Genomic DNA, 17,452 nt, shown 5'->3' with positions numbered 1-17,452 from the left:
GGCATCAATTGGACCACATAATCGTTCGAAGAACGCATCTAAAAGATGTTAGGCTAACAAAAGCTAGAATAGATGCCGAATGCGGCACTGACCACCGACTTTTAATTTCAAAAATGAAAATCCAGTTAAAACCAAAACATCCACGCTGTAAAAAGCAAAACAACATGACCAGATTGAACGTACGGGGTCTAGCAAAGACTACTAGCAAGCAATTATAATCCCCACCATGTTATATGGGAGCGAAACCTGGGTGCCTTACCGCCGACACATGAACGCATTAAACAAGTTGCAACAGAGACACCTTAGACAACTCTTAAGAGTCCGGTGGTTCCATCATGTCTCAAACGTATCGATCCTTGAAAAAGCTAACTGCGAAAGTATTGAAGTCATGGTCACAAAATCCCGCTTAAGATGGGCTGGTCACGTATGCAGAATGCAAGAAAACCGTATACCAAAATCTCTGCTTTACGGTGAGCTTGTAGACGGTAAGAGGAGGCCGGGTGGACAACTGAAAAGATACAAGGACATTTTCCACGAAAATTTAAAGGGAATTAACATGCAGAATGAGTGGGAAAAAGCAGCTCACAATAGAACTCAATGGAGAAGGGTTGTAAACTGAGTTAACAGCGGCAACCAAATAGTAAAGAGGCAACAAAGCAATGAGATTTGTGAATGTCCGGAGTGCGATAGGCAGATAACATCACGTATCGGGCTTTTCAGTCACAGAAAAGCTCATGAAAGAAAACCCCTTACGTGAGCATCTTCTTTATGTGTGTCGAATACTCGTCAGCGAGTAACGGCTGTATGTATGTATGTATGTATGTATGTTTTACGTCAAGCAGTTTAAGTAGAATCGTGGTTAATCAATTACCTAACTTTTTGGAACACCCTGTAAGATTTTTTAAAAAATTTCAAAATATCTGAAAAAACAAAATAAATTATACGTGTCCAAGCGTTTTCCCGAAAGACTCACCGTTTTTTAAATAACAAATATTGTAATATTTGAGGAGCGTTTTCACCCTCTTGGAATTTGAGATTCGAGAAACCCCTACTTATCGAACCTCTACACCTCACAGTCAATCCGTTTGCCAAAAATCAACTTTAAACGTCAAGCAGTTTAAGCAGAATCGTGATTACTCAATGGTCATATTTTCTGAAACACCCTGTATAAATTTTTAAAAAATTTTAAAATATGTAAAACAACAAAATAAAATATACGTGTTTAAGAGTTTTTCCGAAAAACTCACCGGTTTTTAAATAAAAAATATTCTAATATTTGAGTGGTTTCACCGCTTAGAATCCGAGTTTCGAAAAATCCCTTCTTATCAAACCTCTACACTCTAAAGTCAATCCGTTTTCCAAAAATCAGTTTTTTACGTCAAGCGCTTTAAGCAGGATAGTGATTAATCAATGACCAGATTTTTCGAAACACCCTGTATCCATTTTTAAAAAATCTTAAAATATGTAAAAAACAAAACAAAATATACGTGTTTAAGAGTTTTGTCGGAAACTTGACCGTTTTTAAAATAAAAAATATTGTAATATTTGAGGGGTGGTTTCACCGCCTTGGAACTCGAATTTCGAAAAATCCCTTCTTATTGAACCTCTACACCCTAGAATCAACTTGTATGCCAAAACTGAGCTTCTTACGTTGAGCGGTTTGAGCAGGATCGTGATTAATCAGTGAGTCAGTCACTTAAGGATTTTATACCTATATTAATAGTATAGATGTCCACGGATTGTCTTTACAAGAGGAAATACTTTTTTATTATTGACATTTTCAGAAAAATTCATTCTTCATAAAAAAATTGCTTGTTCTAAAATGGTTAATCTCGTTTATACTTTTACAAATTTTCATACCGTTTTAGAGAAAATTAAAAAAAAGTCCTAAAAATCAAAAGGTTTCTATGGTAATATAATTTCGTTTATTTTTTTCTAAATTTTCGGTATGGGAATTTGGAAAAGTATAAACATTTTAGGACAAGAATTTTTTTTTATGAAGAATGCATTTTTCTCAAAATGTAAATAATAAAAAAGTTGTTCCTCTTGTAAAGACAATCCGGGGATATACTGTAGAGTAGTGTAGACCATATCATTAAAAACTACAAATAAAAATTTATTGAATTTTAGAACGATAGGAACGAACATTTCAAGCTGAAAACATGACATGGACCTTTTTTCAAAATGTAAAGAATGATTTCTCAGTGACTCAATACTTTATTCTACATTGCAAGGTGATTTAAAAAAGGCCATTGTTAAAAACTTGTGCGTTCTGTAGAACCAGACCTGCGAAACAATAGAATTACGGGAAACCTTATTCAGGACTGTAATTAACTTCCGGGCATATCCTACCGGATGCGTGTACTTTTTTATGAAGGGTCAACTTCCACACCGTTCAGTTATCTAATACTCGAAACAAGTGAGTAACTGCGTGTGGCGATTTTCACTCGTGATTATGTTAAGTGCACTCGAATATGAGACGCTAGACATTCATTTTCTATACAATAGGGATATGCAGTAGGTGGTTTCATTCTACTGCTTAGAGAGTATTGAATTACGTACTTGATTTTCTTTACTCTATTTTTTAAGAGGGCCTTTGGAAAGTAATTTACTGATAAAAATAAAAAAGACGCATTGGGGCAAATACAAGACAATAAAAAATTACATCAGAGTGGCTTTTGAAATGACAACTGTCAGAAATTAATATTTAATTGGAAAAGGGTAAAGCTTCATTCAGAACCTGGAAATTAGTGGTTTCAATTAGCGTAGAAGTTTGTTCCTTTAATTTCAATGTAAGCATTCAGAACGTCAAAATTAGTGGTAGTACTTTTCAATTATTGGAAAAAGTTAACAAACTTTTGACTTTTCCACCAATTATACTTCAAAATTTGCGAGAAATGTCATTTTGGCCTTTGATTATTATCACCCGTCAAGAAAAATTTTGGTTAGAAATCAAAAGTTTATTGTTTTATAAGCTAAATATTATGCTTTCTCTATGGATACAACCTTTGAATAAGGAGACTAAGGAAGGAGCATAATGCTATCCATGTATTCCTGCATGGTGGGCGGAAAAAGCACTCTAGGGTGGGGATCCTTGACAGTTCTGTTTGACGATTCATTTGACACATTTGAATTTGATTTCAAATTTTATGGATTTGTCAGTCTTTACGGAGCTTATTTTATGTTATTTAATATTTATTCTACTACTGATAGTTGTATAAAGGTAGTAAATCTAGATGGAAATTGTGGCAGAACTTAAATTAACAGTGACACTATCGCGATTTATCGAAAAAGACTCTAAAATAGTTGGTTGTTGTGCGGTAGATCTCGGCAAAAATCGAGTGAAATAATGGAACAACTTTTCGCTAGTAAGTGACTATATAATATACATACGTGTAGTAAACCGATCATTTATGAAATTCACTTAAATTAACTAATTATATATTTTTTCTTGCATTTTTGCTTTTATTTACTACTTGTCAAAGATTAGTTGTCAAAGAATTTAGATACGTCAATTTGATTTACCAGATTTACCTGCTTCAGTCGCGTATCGGATGTTTGTGTTAATAAATAATTATTATAACTTATCTATTTTTATTAGAATTATATATTTTTGGAACAATTTTAATAACTACCAACATTTATTCACAACGTCAAATACGAGTAAAACAACATATCCCAGAGTCTACCCCACGTCTACCCTACATCATAGTTTTACATTTTTTAAATAAAATTAGAACGGCACTGATAAACCGGAATTTAAGTCGGCCATATTTGAGGCCCATCGCGGTGGACCTAAGATTTTTGATATGCTCCTTCCTTATACAACAGACTACCGCAAACTGTCGCTAGGATATTTTATTAATTTTAATTGCGTTTTTTAGACATTGTGAATGATCGTATAAAGTTTAATTGAAACCACTAATTTATTCCACTAATTGCGACGTTCTGATTGAAGCTTTAGTAGAAAAAGTTAAGAAACTGTTAATTTTTGAACTGTTTTCTGTTCAAAAATCTTTTTCAATTCTGTTTGAAGTTTTACACTTTCGAGTCAAATATACTTACAAGATTTTTTGGCATAGCGGCATAGCTGTTAACAAAAAAAACATTAGAATCTAACTTGATTCAAATTTGAATGTTTCAATTGAAAATTATTTCCAGGCGTATTTTTTAAACATTTTCTATTTTCTGTAATTTCCGCTTTAAGTAGGAGCGATTAGTGAGTAAAATAAAACACTAGTTCGTCAACAATACACCAAAACATTTTACTTTTAGAACGAGACACGCGTTTCGCTAATCACGTTAACATCATCAGCAGATGAATAAGATTAGTTATTTTGGTCTATTTTGCTCAACTAGTCTTTTATTTTTATTGCACTGTTGTAACATCAAAGGTTCCAAACCAAACTATACAGGGTGTCCCGTTTTATGTGGTTTTTCATTTATGAGTAGAGATACTAAGTTGTGGTTTTCACATCACAGAGCTGCTTTTGTATGAAATTAAAAATGCTACACACATATTTATCCTAGCTCTCTTAGTCCGAATTTTAAAATGTGGCATTTTCAGACCCTCTCTTCGTATCTTAGTTATCGTATGACTTATCGAAAAGTTGAAAATGGTGCCCCGTAGAGTTTCTTTATGTAGAATTCAGTGGCTTACCTAGTATTTCACTGGAGCTCTCATTTTCTAAATATAAATCAAAGTTATTATGTACCTACTACGTTTAGGGTACATAATAAATTAGCATCGAATATTAATATATTTATCTATTTTAAGAATATTGTGATATTTACAGTTTATTTTTATTGTTTCAGGGATGCTGCAAAGAAATGAAGCACGTGCACTGGTATAAAGCCATTTTGGCTATTTTAAGCAACCTTCTGCATTTGACATACGGAGGTAAATATTATTAAAATATACTAATTAATGTATACAGGGTTGTTCACCACATACGACACGGAGTATTGTAGCTAAACGATGAGATTTTTACAAATTGTAAGTTTGGGGTTCGTTGAAGGACTATTAGAGCTACAATTTAAAAATATTTTTACAAGATACAGAGTGTCCCAAATAAATAAAAAATATCAAAGTTGTATTTTTTTTAAATGGAACACCCTGTATATTATTACATTTTTAGTTTCTACGATTAAAATAAAGGTAAATTTGATTAAGGTTTATTATACTTAAACTTTACCGTTTTTGAAATATTTTCAATTTTGTGAAATTGTAGTCAAAATTTTAAAGCTTCATTTCTCCAAGGGTATCAATGTTTTTAATACTAAATATTTAATGAAGTTTATTTATTGATCAGTTATTGTGTTGCAATAATAAAAATAATAGTACCTTATACACAGTGTCTAAAAATTTATTTTAAATAATTATTAGCTTCAAACGGCAATAACTTCTTTAATTTAAATGGAATGCCCTATATATTTTAGGAGAATCAGATGCACAATTAAATTGTCTATCAAATTGTATTATACCATTTTTTACCTATCCCTTCAAGTTTTCGTAGAAAATGCATTTTCTTCTAAATTAGACCTCATTTATCAATATATCTATGGAATATTGACATTTTAGATTGTTTTTAAAGCAACAAATGTACAAAATGTACAGACTAGTAATATTATCGTTTTTAGCAAAACGATAATATTACTAGCCCATTTGTATGCAAAAAGAAAACTATTTAAATCTTTATAAAAGGGTATACCATTAATTAAATATAACACCATTATTTCCGCCCATATACTAATTAATGACATACTTAATTGTGTTCGCTAATAAATTATTATAAATAAATGTGGATTTTTGAGTCAGAAATCAATATAATAATAAGTTATCAAATTAAAGCCTTTGTTGTTATAAATAAGCATTTATAAAAAATGAAATATCATTTTTAAGGTGTTACTTTTTATCACACTGTCTAATGCCCATACAAAATTCAGTTTTTTAGTATTTGGAGCAATTATTATTAATCAACGCAGTCAGTTAATGTAGTTTGAATACTGGAATCATATTAATTGATCCTCTTTAACAAATATTTAAACAGTTTTTTTTTATTTTTTAATGAAATAAACGAATTATATCGACAATATTAGTATCTGTACTCTTTAAAAATTTGGGACATCTTTAAAAATAATCTAAAATGTCAATAGTCCATGGGTATATTGATAAATAAGTTCTAAATTACAAGAAAATGCATTTTCTACGGAAACTTAAAGAGATAGGTAAAAAATGGTATAATATAATTTGATAGACAATTAAATTGTGTATCTGATTCTCGTAAAATATACAGGGTGTTCCATTTAAATTAAACAAGTTATTGCCGTTTGAAGCTAATAATTATTTAAAATAAATTTTTAGACACTCTGTATAAGGTAGTATTATTTTTATTATTGCAACACAATAACTGATCAGTAAATAAACTTCATTAAATATTTAGTATAAAAACTTTGATACCCTTGGAGAAATGAAGCCTTAAAAATGTTTACTGCAATTTCACAAAATTGAAAATATTTCAAAAACGGTAAGGTTTAAGTATATTAAACCCTAATCAAATTTAGGTCTAAGTATAATAATAATAAGTAAAAATTTAATAATATACAGGGTGTTCCATTTAAAAAAATACAACTTTGATATTTTTTACTTATTTGGGACACTCTGTATCTTTAAAATTTTTAAAATTTTAAATTATTTTTAAATTGTACCTCTAATAGTACGAAAGCGTAGAGCTGCCATCGCAACATTGGAAAATATTTTTAGCAAAATTTACACTTTTTCTGTAAATTTACAGATTTTCTGTAAATTTACACTTTTCCTGTAAATTTACAGATTTTCTATAAATTTACACTTTTTCTGTTAATTTATGCGTTAGTGGCAACAGTGGTGCGTTATTCTACGAGTAGTTCCCATCGAATTCTGTTCTACGCCAGTTTATTCACAAAAGTCTTTACTAGTAAAGACAGAATTAGGGAACCACTGCGGCAATTAATTGAAGGATTGAAGACATGCGGACTATATGAAAAGATTAAGCAATATCCCAGTATATTCAAAGATATATTTTGTTCTGAAACCACACTCTCTTCAAAAATACTTGAAGAATTATTCCTCATCGTCTATACTGAACCTGGTCTAACATAGTACAGAAAATCGGGTGATCTCTTATTTTAGGGATTATGTATTAAATTTCGAATGTGTATGATATAATAGTATGGCATTTTTTTGTTTAATATGTTTTCTAATATGCTTTTAATCGACCCGGAAAGTATTTTCACCCTTTCCGATGCATTACTGTTTGCAAGAGGATCTGATGGCCTCCACCTCTGGGATGACGTAAACTGTCGTCTGCAAATGATGTAAACTTAACATAACCATCCTCTAGCAGACATGTCAAAATTTCTTTGTGACTTAATCCGATATGAAAGTAGGTTTTAATGTATTCGTCCATAATCTCTGATGAATATCTGTACTACTTAGGCACAATAGCAACTTAATCAGCGGAGAACAATGCTCACTTGTAACTAACGAGCAGGTCGATGCCGAGACGTCATTCTGCTGGGTAGTAAATTTCGCATGCAATTTACAGAAAAAGTGTAAATTTACAGAAAAAGTGTAAATTTACAGAAAATCTGTAAATTTACAGAAAAAGTGTAAATTTACAGAAAATCTGTAAATTTACAGAAAAAGTGTAAATTTTGCTAAAATTATATTTCATTGTTGCGATGGCAGCTCTACGCTTTCGTATAATAGTCCTTCATCGAACCCAAAACTTACAATTTGTAAAAATCTCATCGTTTAGCTACAATACTCCGTGTCGTATGTGGTGGACAACCCTGTATAGTTTTTTTATGTTTCTATTGGCAAAAATGTCTAACTAGTATTCGACCAAAGAACAAAACTCTGTTTTTTTTACAGATTTCGAATATGTAGTGAGCAAACCAGAGTCTTTAGTCCTCTCAGCTGGATATGAGACGTCCCTGTCTTGCGAGATGAATATACCACCTGATAGATTTCAATGGAAGTTCTATCCATTAGATAATCCGTACGATAGCCAGGCGCTGATTAATTTGAGTAGTGATAATTTCAAAATTATTCCTCAAGATAGATATAGGGTTAACAAGAAGAAGTCAGAATTACAAATAGAGGTAAGATTTTATTAAAGTACCTTATTTAAAATTAAAAAATCAAAGTCGACGAATACGCCGAGGCTTGGGTCTTTCCGTGTCCTTATTTACTGGACTATACATATATTTTCGTGAACCATTTTTTAATTATTTTAATTTAATTAATGTAACTGCTACCACATTGGCGTGTGTTGCATCGCCGACCTGGATATACCGGGTGCGTCTCAAAAGTGGCTCACCCCTATAACTTTTTTATTTTTCCAGATTACAGAACGAGGTTTGGTATGTTAGTATATGACATAAATTAGGATTGATTGAAGTATTCAATTGTTTTCGGTCACTTCCTGTTAATTTTTTTAAATCAGAGTACATTTTGACATTATCTTTTTGCAGTACTAAAATCCATTATTTACCTATCGTGTGATATTATTTTACAGCTACTCCAGTTTTAAGAATATGTTCGACGAGATGGTATACATACGAGATGGTATACAAACGAGATGGCATACAAATTTTATTAATGGGCGCGTTCAGGGAACACAGCCAGCCGCTGACATTCAGCATAGAATTTCGCTGACCAGCAGCTTACGATATTCCCTAAACGGCACAAAGCAGCAGAAAGAACAAGAAAGAGTACCTGTCTCATGCGCTCTCTGTCTACTATAAAAATTTGAGAGAAATATGAAAAATTCGATCTCTATTTACAACTATTGTCTTTTTCGAACGTTTTAGATTAACCTACTGCTCTGTAACTTTTTTGACAACAAATATCTCCTATTTTTTAAGGATTCGATTAACTACGATTAACTATAAACTTCAACAAACCATAAAAAGTAAACAATAAACTGAGAAAATTAAAGTTATTTTACATTAATTGACCACAGATAAGGAAATAGATTAAGGCTGACTTGTCTCAACCTAAATATTTACCGCTGAGAATTTTGCACAGCGGCTGACTGTTGCTGTTCGTCAGAATAGACCGTTTAGGGAAATCGCTTATTCAGCCACTCAGCCGCTGACCGTCCCTGAACGCGCCCAATGCTAACTTTATTGGTGTATAAAACTCTGGGCACCGAGTATTAACTATAAACTGTGATCTGGGTCTTATTTTGCTGTAACTTGTTTGAATATTAACTATAACCTATAACTGTGCTTGGGTTAATTTTCTCCCAATTTTTCCTTTACTTAACTTCAAAAGACACAAAACACGCAATAACACGAATCAAAATACATCATCTTCCAAAACGCAGTGTATTTGACATAATTTGACAAAAAATTATAACCTATAATTTGACTTTGACAAGCCTCAAAAATCTAAACGCGAGTTCATACGCATCTGCGTCCGAGATTCGATCATCGTTCCGTCACTCCAATAATATTTAAAATATGATCTGTCATTTTTGAAATAAACCAATAAAACTGGTTAAAAATAACAAGAGACGACGCATGACAGATTTATATAGTATAAACCCATCAATAGTTAGAAACTGTTTTTAGTAAAATAAATAGATTGGTATGCACGTAATCTGCTTTTTTCTGTCGTCGTCTGTTGAAATCTTACCTGAGAAAAAAAAATTGATAAAAATTAGTGTTTTTAGCACTACCATAACACTCTAGATTAAAATTTAAAATACAATTTGGTTGGTTTGGGTTGGGTTCAAGTTGGAAAATGTCAAGAGTTGGCATACGGTGTGTCATTCTATTCAGAGTGTCATTTTCTATCGAGTAAAGTAAATAAATATCGAGAGTGCCATTTAAAAATCAAAAGTTGTAGTTATTTCCGGTGAAACAGGAAGTGGCCGAAAATAATTGAATACGCCAATCAATCCTAATTTATGTCATATACTAACATACTAAATCTCGTTTTTTTATCTGAAGAAATAAAAAAGTTGTAGGGGTGAGCCACTTTTGATATGCACCCGGTATAGGAAGTCCCATGTACTTAAATTTAAAAAAGGTGAATAAGTTTCCCTCATTTTATTTTACAGAAAAATGATTTGCAACTTTTTAAAGAACTCCTTAAAATGAAGCAAATTGTTCATTTCGAATTATTATACAAATTCGTTCTTGAGTGATGAGAAATGTTATGTCACAATATGACAAATCTATTATGATTTTCTTTAGAGAGATCTGTCAAAAATATTTTTAGTTATATTCTCTATGAAAAGTTACAAAAAGTACACTGTAGACATACGAAAATCTTTTAAAAATGAAATATATTTTGTAGATAAGCAAACAACCCTGCTCCAAAAGAAAAAAAAACTCTATAAAATAGGAAAAGTAAAAATGTCTGTTTTTTTAGCTAAGGGACACTGAAGGAACCGGTGACTACCAGTGTCTAGCCTATTATGGAGCTTCCGTGGTGGCTTCAGTACCATGGCGGATAACGTTGGAACGAATGGAGAAAAGCCCCCCGCAAGAAAACACTAGCGCGTCAGTGCACGTCGGTAACACTGTCAGCTGGAAATGCGAAGCCCCCAAATCGAATCCCGAGGCGTATATAGATTACAAATATGGAAACAAATATATAACGTCGCCGTACAAAAATCTGGCAGTGAAAAGTATGATTTTAACGAACGTGACAGTTTACAACTCTGGAACATATAGGTAAGTGTCACACAGTGTCACTCAACTGTCACTGTGAGTGATTCTCCCGTTGGGCAGACTCATAGACAAACAAATAAAAAGAGACTGACAAATCTCATGGTAAAGAGTGGGACCGCGTTCCCGTAGCGCAACTCAGAATAACAATTTTGAAACCAATTAGCAGGACCATGGCAGGACGTACGTCTTTATTGCTATCTTTCTTTATTATGTGTGCTTTATATGAAAAAGAAAGAGATAGGTATAAAACGTATCGTAAGACATTATCGCACATTCTGGCTGGCGGAAAACTTAAATTAACCTTTATTAGTAGTATTCTTTCATTCTGAAACTGAAAATGTTCACTTAAACTGATTTATTCCCTATACCACGTAAAGGGAACGTGGTGTAGAGAATAAATCAGTTTAAATGAAAATTTGGCACTTTCTTTCAGAACGACAGAATACTACTATTATAAGGGAAATTATAAAAAAAGCAAAAATTGTACTGTTTTATAAACATATTTATTTATACATAAAAATAAATAAACTTTTTATAATATAATAACAAAAAATAATAGTGTTTATTCCACCCACCTACCAATTTTAAATGCAGAAGAACTGACTGTTGCAGGAAACGATCGGCCAATTTTTTTAAAGGGCATTAAAAATCTCATTTTCGAAAAAACTGCCTAATTGCAATAACAAAGTGAATATCCAAGCAAAGAAGACTTTACGAGAATCATGATCCTGAACCATTTTCAAGTCCAGTTTTAATTCTAAAACAAAAGTAAAATAGGTATATTAATAAAGTTTCTGGTTACTATAAACCAGCTATAAACTACCTACCCAAAAAATTTTAAAAAATAATTGTATTAATTTGTTATGTTAAGAGAGGTTCGAAATATTTATGACACTACTACTTCTACTTTTTTCTTAATAAGATGATAAATATAACTACTTACTTTTATTTTACCGGGTGTCTTTAAGATGTCTATCAGAGAAAGGGGGCATATAAAAAATAGATGATACTGGGTCCTGCAGCAAATAAAATAACAAATAGTATAACCGAAAATTATATGTAACAAAATATAAATACCTATATGGACCAAAGGAATTTGTTCCCTATCCATACTCATAAGTCAATAAAATGAAGAGTTTAGAAAAAAATGTAAATCACCAAAAGAAAAATTAACAAACATGACGAATTGTCATGATGTTGTCATCTTGGTTGTCATGATGACGAAAACGAAAGGCGATTGTTCTAATTTCTTTTTAGAAATTACGTTTTATATGGTTGCTTATTTCTCTCTTGTTATATTAGAATGAGATAGTGGGCCCAATAGACGCAATGCGCAGATCAACATAAATAGAACGAAATTTTGCGTTCTGAGTTGCGCTACGGGAACGTTGTCCCTCTCTTTGCCATTTAATTTGCCAGTCTCTTTTTATTAGTTTGTCTATGGGCAGCCTATAGTTAAAACTTAACATTTCTTTCAGCTGTCTTGCAAATAATGGTTTTGCTCTAAAAGAACTGAATCCAGTCTTGAGGCTGGAAGTTGTGAGAAATGGTCCACCACGTGCCCCAACTTTTATTATTGAACCGAAGAAAGAATATACTGTTACTAAAGGTATATAATATATTATAGTTACCTCTCCTCTGCCTTAAACCGATCCCACACGATGTGGTAAACATCTCCCAACGTTGAACACGTGAACAAATTTATTTATTATTTATTTATTTACTTCTATTTATTTATCTATTTCTAGTCAGAACACAAACAGGACAAGTCTCAAAATTAGTGTCCAGAGTTTACATATCTAAATACCAATAACAATAATAATAAGCAATTTTAAAATGATATTACTTTTTTCTTTTTAAAATTACAATTTTTTTTCTAGTAATAGATACGAACATGGTTGAATTGGGGCACAGTTGCGCCTTGAGATGTTCACCAAGATGCCATCAAAAAAGTTATAAAAATTTCAAGGATTGCTGAGTTTTTTGAAAAAAACGGATTTTTTGGAAAATAAATTTTATTTTTTCCTGTCGTTACTTTTTGGAAAATCAAAAAACTAATTACACATTCTCATAGCCACTTTATTAGGGCTATCTGATAGTATTTTTAGATTTTCAAATTAGCTGATAATTTGTGAGATACAGTGGCCAACTTAATTTTTTTAAATACGGACCTGCATTTTTTATTTCAGATTTTGAAAGAACTCGGTCTCCTGAGTATAACGATATGCCACAATTAATATTTTTTTTGTTTCGGACATTTGAAAATGATTTATTTAAAATAATTTCAAGTCCGGCCCTGTTTTTTTTAAAGATTTAATCTATTCATCGTTACAATATTGATAAGCTTACAAACTTAACAATGCCGAGGGGTAAAACATTGAATACGGAAAATCAAATGCAATAACTAAAGGGGCATTACTTGGCGTCATTTATGATAGTGAAATCAGTACAGTTCAACATTTACAATAAAGAGTACAAAATCCATTCGGAACTATAACAAGAAGTTATGTTCAAAGAGCTATAAATAAGATTGAACAGATTGAACAAAAAATAAATTCGTGCAGTAGGAAGGGTGGTAACCCTTTCGAACATGTAGAGCATTAGAAACTAGTTTATAGAAGTTGATTTATTTATAAGAACTACGATTAATATTATGAATATTATTAGATCGTACACTGAGATTCCAAATTCACAATAAAAAAAGTTAAAAATAAGATCTTTAAAATGCTGACCTGGATATTATTTATTTCAATCTTTGAATTGGCTCGATTTTCCTTATTCAATGTTAATTAGCGCTGATCAATATTGTTGCGATGAATTAAAAGATTAAATTTAAAGATTAAATAATTTAAAACACCAGAGTTGTACTTGAAATTATTTAAAATAATAATTAACTAGTTTTTTTGTTCATTATTATATTTTTTTATCATTATACTCAGGAGGCCGAATTCTTTTAAAACCTGAAATAAAAAATGCAGGTCCGTATTTAAAAAAATTAAGTTGGCCTCTGTATCTCACAAATTATCAGCTAAATTGAAAATCTAAAAGTACTGTCAGATAGCCTTAATAAAGTGGCTATGAGAATGTGTAATTAGTTTTTTGATTTTCCAAAAAGTAACGACAGGAAAAAATAAAATTTATTTTCCAAAAAATCCGGTTTTTTTTTCAAAAAACTCAGCAATCCTTGAAATTTTTATAACTTTTTTGATGGCATCTTGGTGAACATCTCAAGGCGCAACTGTGCCACAATTCAACCATCTTCGTATCTATTACGGTTTCCGAGATACCAATGCTCGTACCTCGAATTTGTAGCACCCTGTATATCGGGTGCGTCTTAAAAGTGTGGCTCACCTTTATAACTTTTTTATTTTTTCAGATAAAAAAACGAGATTTGATATGTTAGTATATGACATAAATTGGGATTAATTGATGTATTCAATTGATTTCAGCCACTTCCTGTTTAACGGAAATGACTACAACTTTTGATTTTTAAATGGCACCCTCGGTATTTTTCGACTTTATTCGATAGAAAATAACACTCTGAATAGAATGACATATCATATGTCAACTTTTGACATTTTCGCATATGGTTTATTTGAAATTATAACTTGCGGTTCTTTACGTGTGTGATATCAAATTATTCGTAAAAAAAATGCTTTTCCAAATATGCTAATGAGCCACCCTCATTCCATTTGAAAAAATTGAAATATGATTAAAAATATGATTTGGGCATTTTTTAATCGGCCAGGACAAGACACTAAAAACATTAGACGATCAAATCTATTTTTCCGAGGCTCCTTGATTAAGAATTAGTATTTTTAACATAGAGCCATGGCACTCTAGATTCAGATTTAAAATACGATTTTTTATTAAGCGAGTATGTCAAAAGTTAACATATGATACGTCATTCTATTCAGAATATCATTTTCTATCGAATAAAGTAAAAATATTTTTAAGCTGTAGCTGTATTTTAGTTGTTAGCTAATTCGGTGGCTTTTAAAAATAAAAGCTACCGAATTGTTTCTGTATTTGTATCCCTTTTAGTGCCGTAACCATAGAGTAAAGCCGTAACTATGGTAATATCAGAGATTAAGAAATTATACCGTGGGAAAATTTACGGAAGAGGCAGTTCTAAAACGTTTTCTAAAATGTACAGGAAAATTTAAAAGAAAATGCACTATTTTTAAATATACTACCCCTAAAAATATTTACATTTATTTAAGACTCACCCTGTATAATATTTTCTAATCTGTATCTACAATAAATTAATATAGATAATAAAAAAATCGGTAATGGATAATACAATAAAATTAACGATGTACTTAAACAGCCGTTAAACGGTAGCCTACTAAAATGCCATTATTAGATATTGTGACGTCGTTCATGTCGGCGGAAAGTAATGCCTAGCCTTAAGCATTTTGCAAGAGCACCTTTGGGTCAGTGGCTAAGGCTATCGCTTCGTAAGCGAATGGTCCGTGGTTCAATTCTCACGCCGACCAATACTTTTTTATATTTTTTTTGCTTATAGAGTGATCTTATTGCATTGGTTTCACTCTTTTTGGTTGGATTGGTTTAGTTATTTGGCGGGTTGGTTAGCGTGGTTATTTGGAGGGTGTTAATTCATTGGTTAGTTGGTTATTTGGTGGGGTTGGTTGATTTTTACTAATTTATATTTGTTTTTTATATTTTTTGTCAGTGTCGAGGTTAGTTGCGTTGGTTAAGTTGGTTATTTGGTGGGGTGGATAGCGTTGGTTAGTCCTTATAAAATTCATAAAGCCGCCGAGTGCGTCACATCAACTACGTCATACCTATTAACGCCATTTTAGTAAGCTACCGTTTAACGGCAGTTTAAGTACAGCCTAAAATTAATATTAACATTTAAAAAATAGGTATTTAAATTGAATTCTGGTTGTCTTGACTGATTTAAGTCATTTTACTGACTTAACTTGCAGATTATCATAATTTAAGTAAAAAAGACTTAAATAATGTTATATTGATTTAAGTTGACTTGAAAGAAAATGGCATTTGAACTTTATATCGAAATTGACTTAAGACTTAACTCATTTTGATTTTAGAAATGACGTAAGACTTAAAAATCTTAAATATCAGTCTTTTTAAAACTGACTTGTTGCAGCCCTGACTACCCTTTAATTGTATTTCTATTGAGTTAAACATAACATTAATTTTCCAATAGAAGTAATAATATGCTTATTAAATTCTAGGTTCATCGGTATTCCTAGATTGTTCGGCGGTAGGTCAACCGGTGCCCAAAGTCTCCTGGTCCAAGAAACAGTCTGTTTTACCATCAAATCGATCAGAAGAGAACGGAGGTCTTATAATACGAAACATCACCTCAAGAGACGATGGAGTCTATGTCTGTACCCATACCAACGCGTATGGTACATTGACTCACGAAATTACTGTTAAATATAACGAAGAACCGACCATCGATTGTTCTATGAACATGACTGACGTGAACCAAGGCGAGAACATGGATATTGAATGTATCGTTAAAGGTAAATCTGACCAGTTTTAAATATCATGTATATACAGTGTTATTCAAATTCTCCCCAACCATTAGAATATAGAATACTATAGTAGAAGTAGATACGAGGATGGTTAAATTAGGGCGAAGTACTGTGCCTTAAAAGGTGCCTAAAAATATGCCGTTTAGGAACATTTAATATTCCGAATAGTTCCGGAGCTGTTCGAGAAAAACCGAAATTTGAAGATTTTGATCATTGCCTGGAAACTTCTATCGGACAAAAGTAGAGCAACACTTCGAGAAAGATTTGCAAATCGCGATTTTTTATATGCATGCATGATAATATATATAAATACAATAAATTTAAAAACTACGAAGTAGGCTATGAGTATCCATGACAGCAAGAATTTTTACTACCAAAACAAATGAATTTATTTTGACATTTAGTTTTAAAAGCTTAATAGTAACGCGTCAAAAGTAGAGCCACATAATTCATTCCAAAGAAGGGTTTTAGCAAAAGTAAAGGCCAAAATAATTGTGCAAGGTTTATTTTATTTTTTTTTAAACATTTCTATGCTGGGTTAGTCATGCCAAGAGGAATTCCAATTTCAAAAGACTTGAAGCAAAGAGTTGTGAATGCATTCATGAAAGGTAACAAACAAGCCGATATTTCAAGACAGTTTGTGTTACCCCGGTACAGCGTATCTAAAATAATTTGATCGTATAATGACAGGGGACACTTAGAAAAGTTGCCAAAATCGGGAAGGCCGAAGAAAACAACAGTAATGACCGACAGACGCATTAAAAGAATTGCTCAAAATGATTCTTGGAAGTCCGCGTCTAGAATTATTTCCGAAATTCCAAAAATTACGGTTGGTATACGAACAGTACAAAGAAGATTAGTAGATGCAAAGTTATTTAGTAGACGTCCAGCTAAAAAGCCGTTAGTTTCGGAAAGAAATAGAGCAGCAAGGTTGGCAATCGCATGTCGGCATTTAAACTGGACCGTCAATGACTGGAAAAAAGTTCTGTTCAGTGATGAAACGCGCTACAATATATTCAATTCTGATGGAATGAGACGTGTGAGGCGACCAATCAATACACAGTTTAATCCTAAATACGTAACACCTACAATTAAACACGGTAAAGGCAGTGTATTTTTATCGGGTTGTTTCTCATGGAATGGGATAGGCCCTATACGCCTTATTAATGACACGATGGACCGATTTGTTTATAGGG

General features: G+C 31.9%; 1 protein-coding gene across 2 annotated transcripts in view; it reads left to right on the top strand.

The window, feature by feature from the left end:
* Window positions 1-17,452, top strand: part of LOC115890912 (interference hedgehog-like) — a 138,082-nt gene that overhangs the window by 88,434 nt on the left and 32,196 nt on the right. For both annotated transcript variants that reach the window (XM_030911278.1, XM_030911284.1), the window contains exons 2-6: window positions 4,816-4,900; window positions 7,916-8,145; window positions 10,427-10,731; window positions 12,207-12,337; window positions 15,951-16,244. In XM_030911278.1, the coding sequence (XP_030767138.1) occupies window positions 4,816-4,900; window positions 7,916-8,145; window positions 10,427-10,731; window positions 12,207-12,337; window positions 15,951-16,244 (1,045 nt within the window). The remainder of the gene's footprint in view (window positions 1-4,815; window positions 4,901-7,915; window positions 8,146-10,426; window positions 10,732-12,206; window positions 12,338-15,950; window positions 16,245-17,452) is intronic.

The sequence above is a fragment of the Sitophilus oryzae genome, unplaced genomic scaffold (genome assembly GCF_002938485.1).
Source record: "Sitophilus oryzae breed Bouriz unplaced genomic scaffold, Soryzae_2.0 scaffold_1178_pilon_pilon, whole genome shotgun sequence".
Classification (NCBI taxonomy): Eukaryota; Metazoa; Arthropoda; class Insecta; order Coleoptera; family Curculionidae; genus Sitophilus; species Sitophilus oryzae.
The sequence above is the reverse complement of the archived record's forward strand: the minus strand, read 5'-3'. Positions and strand labels throughout refer to the sequence as shown.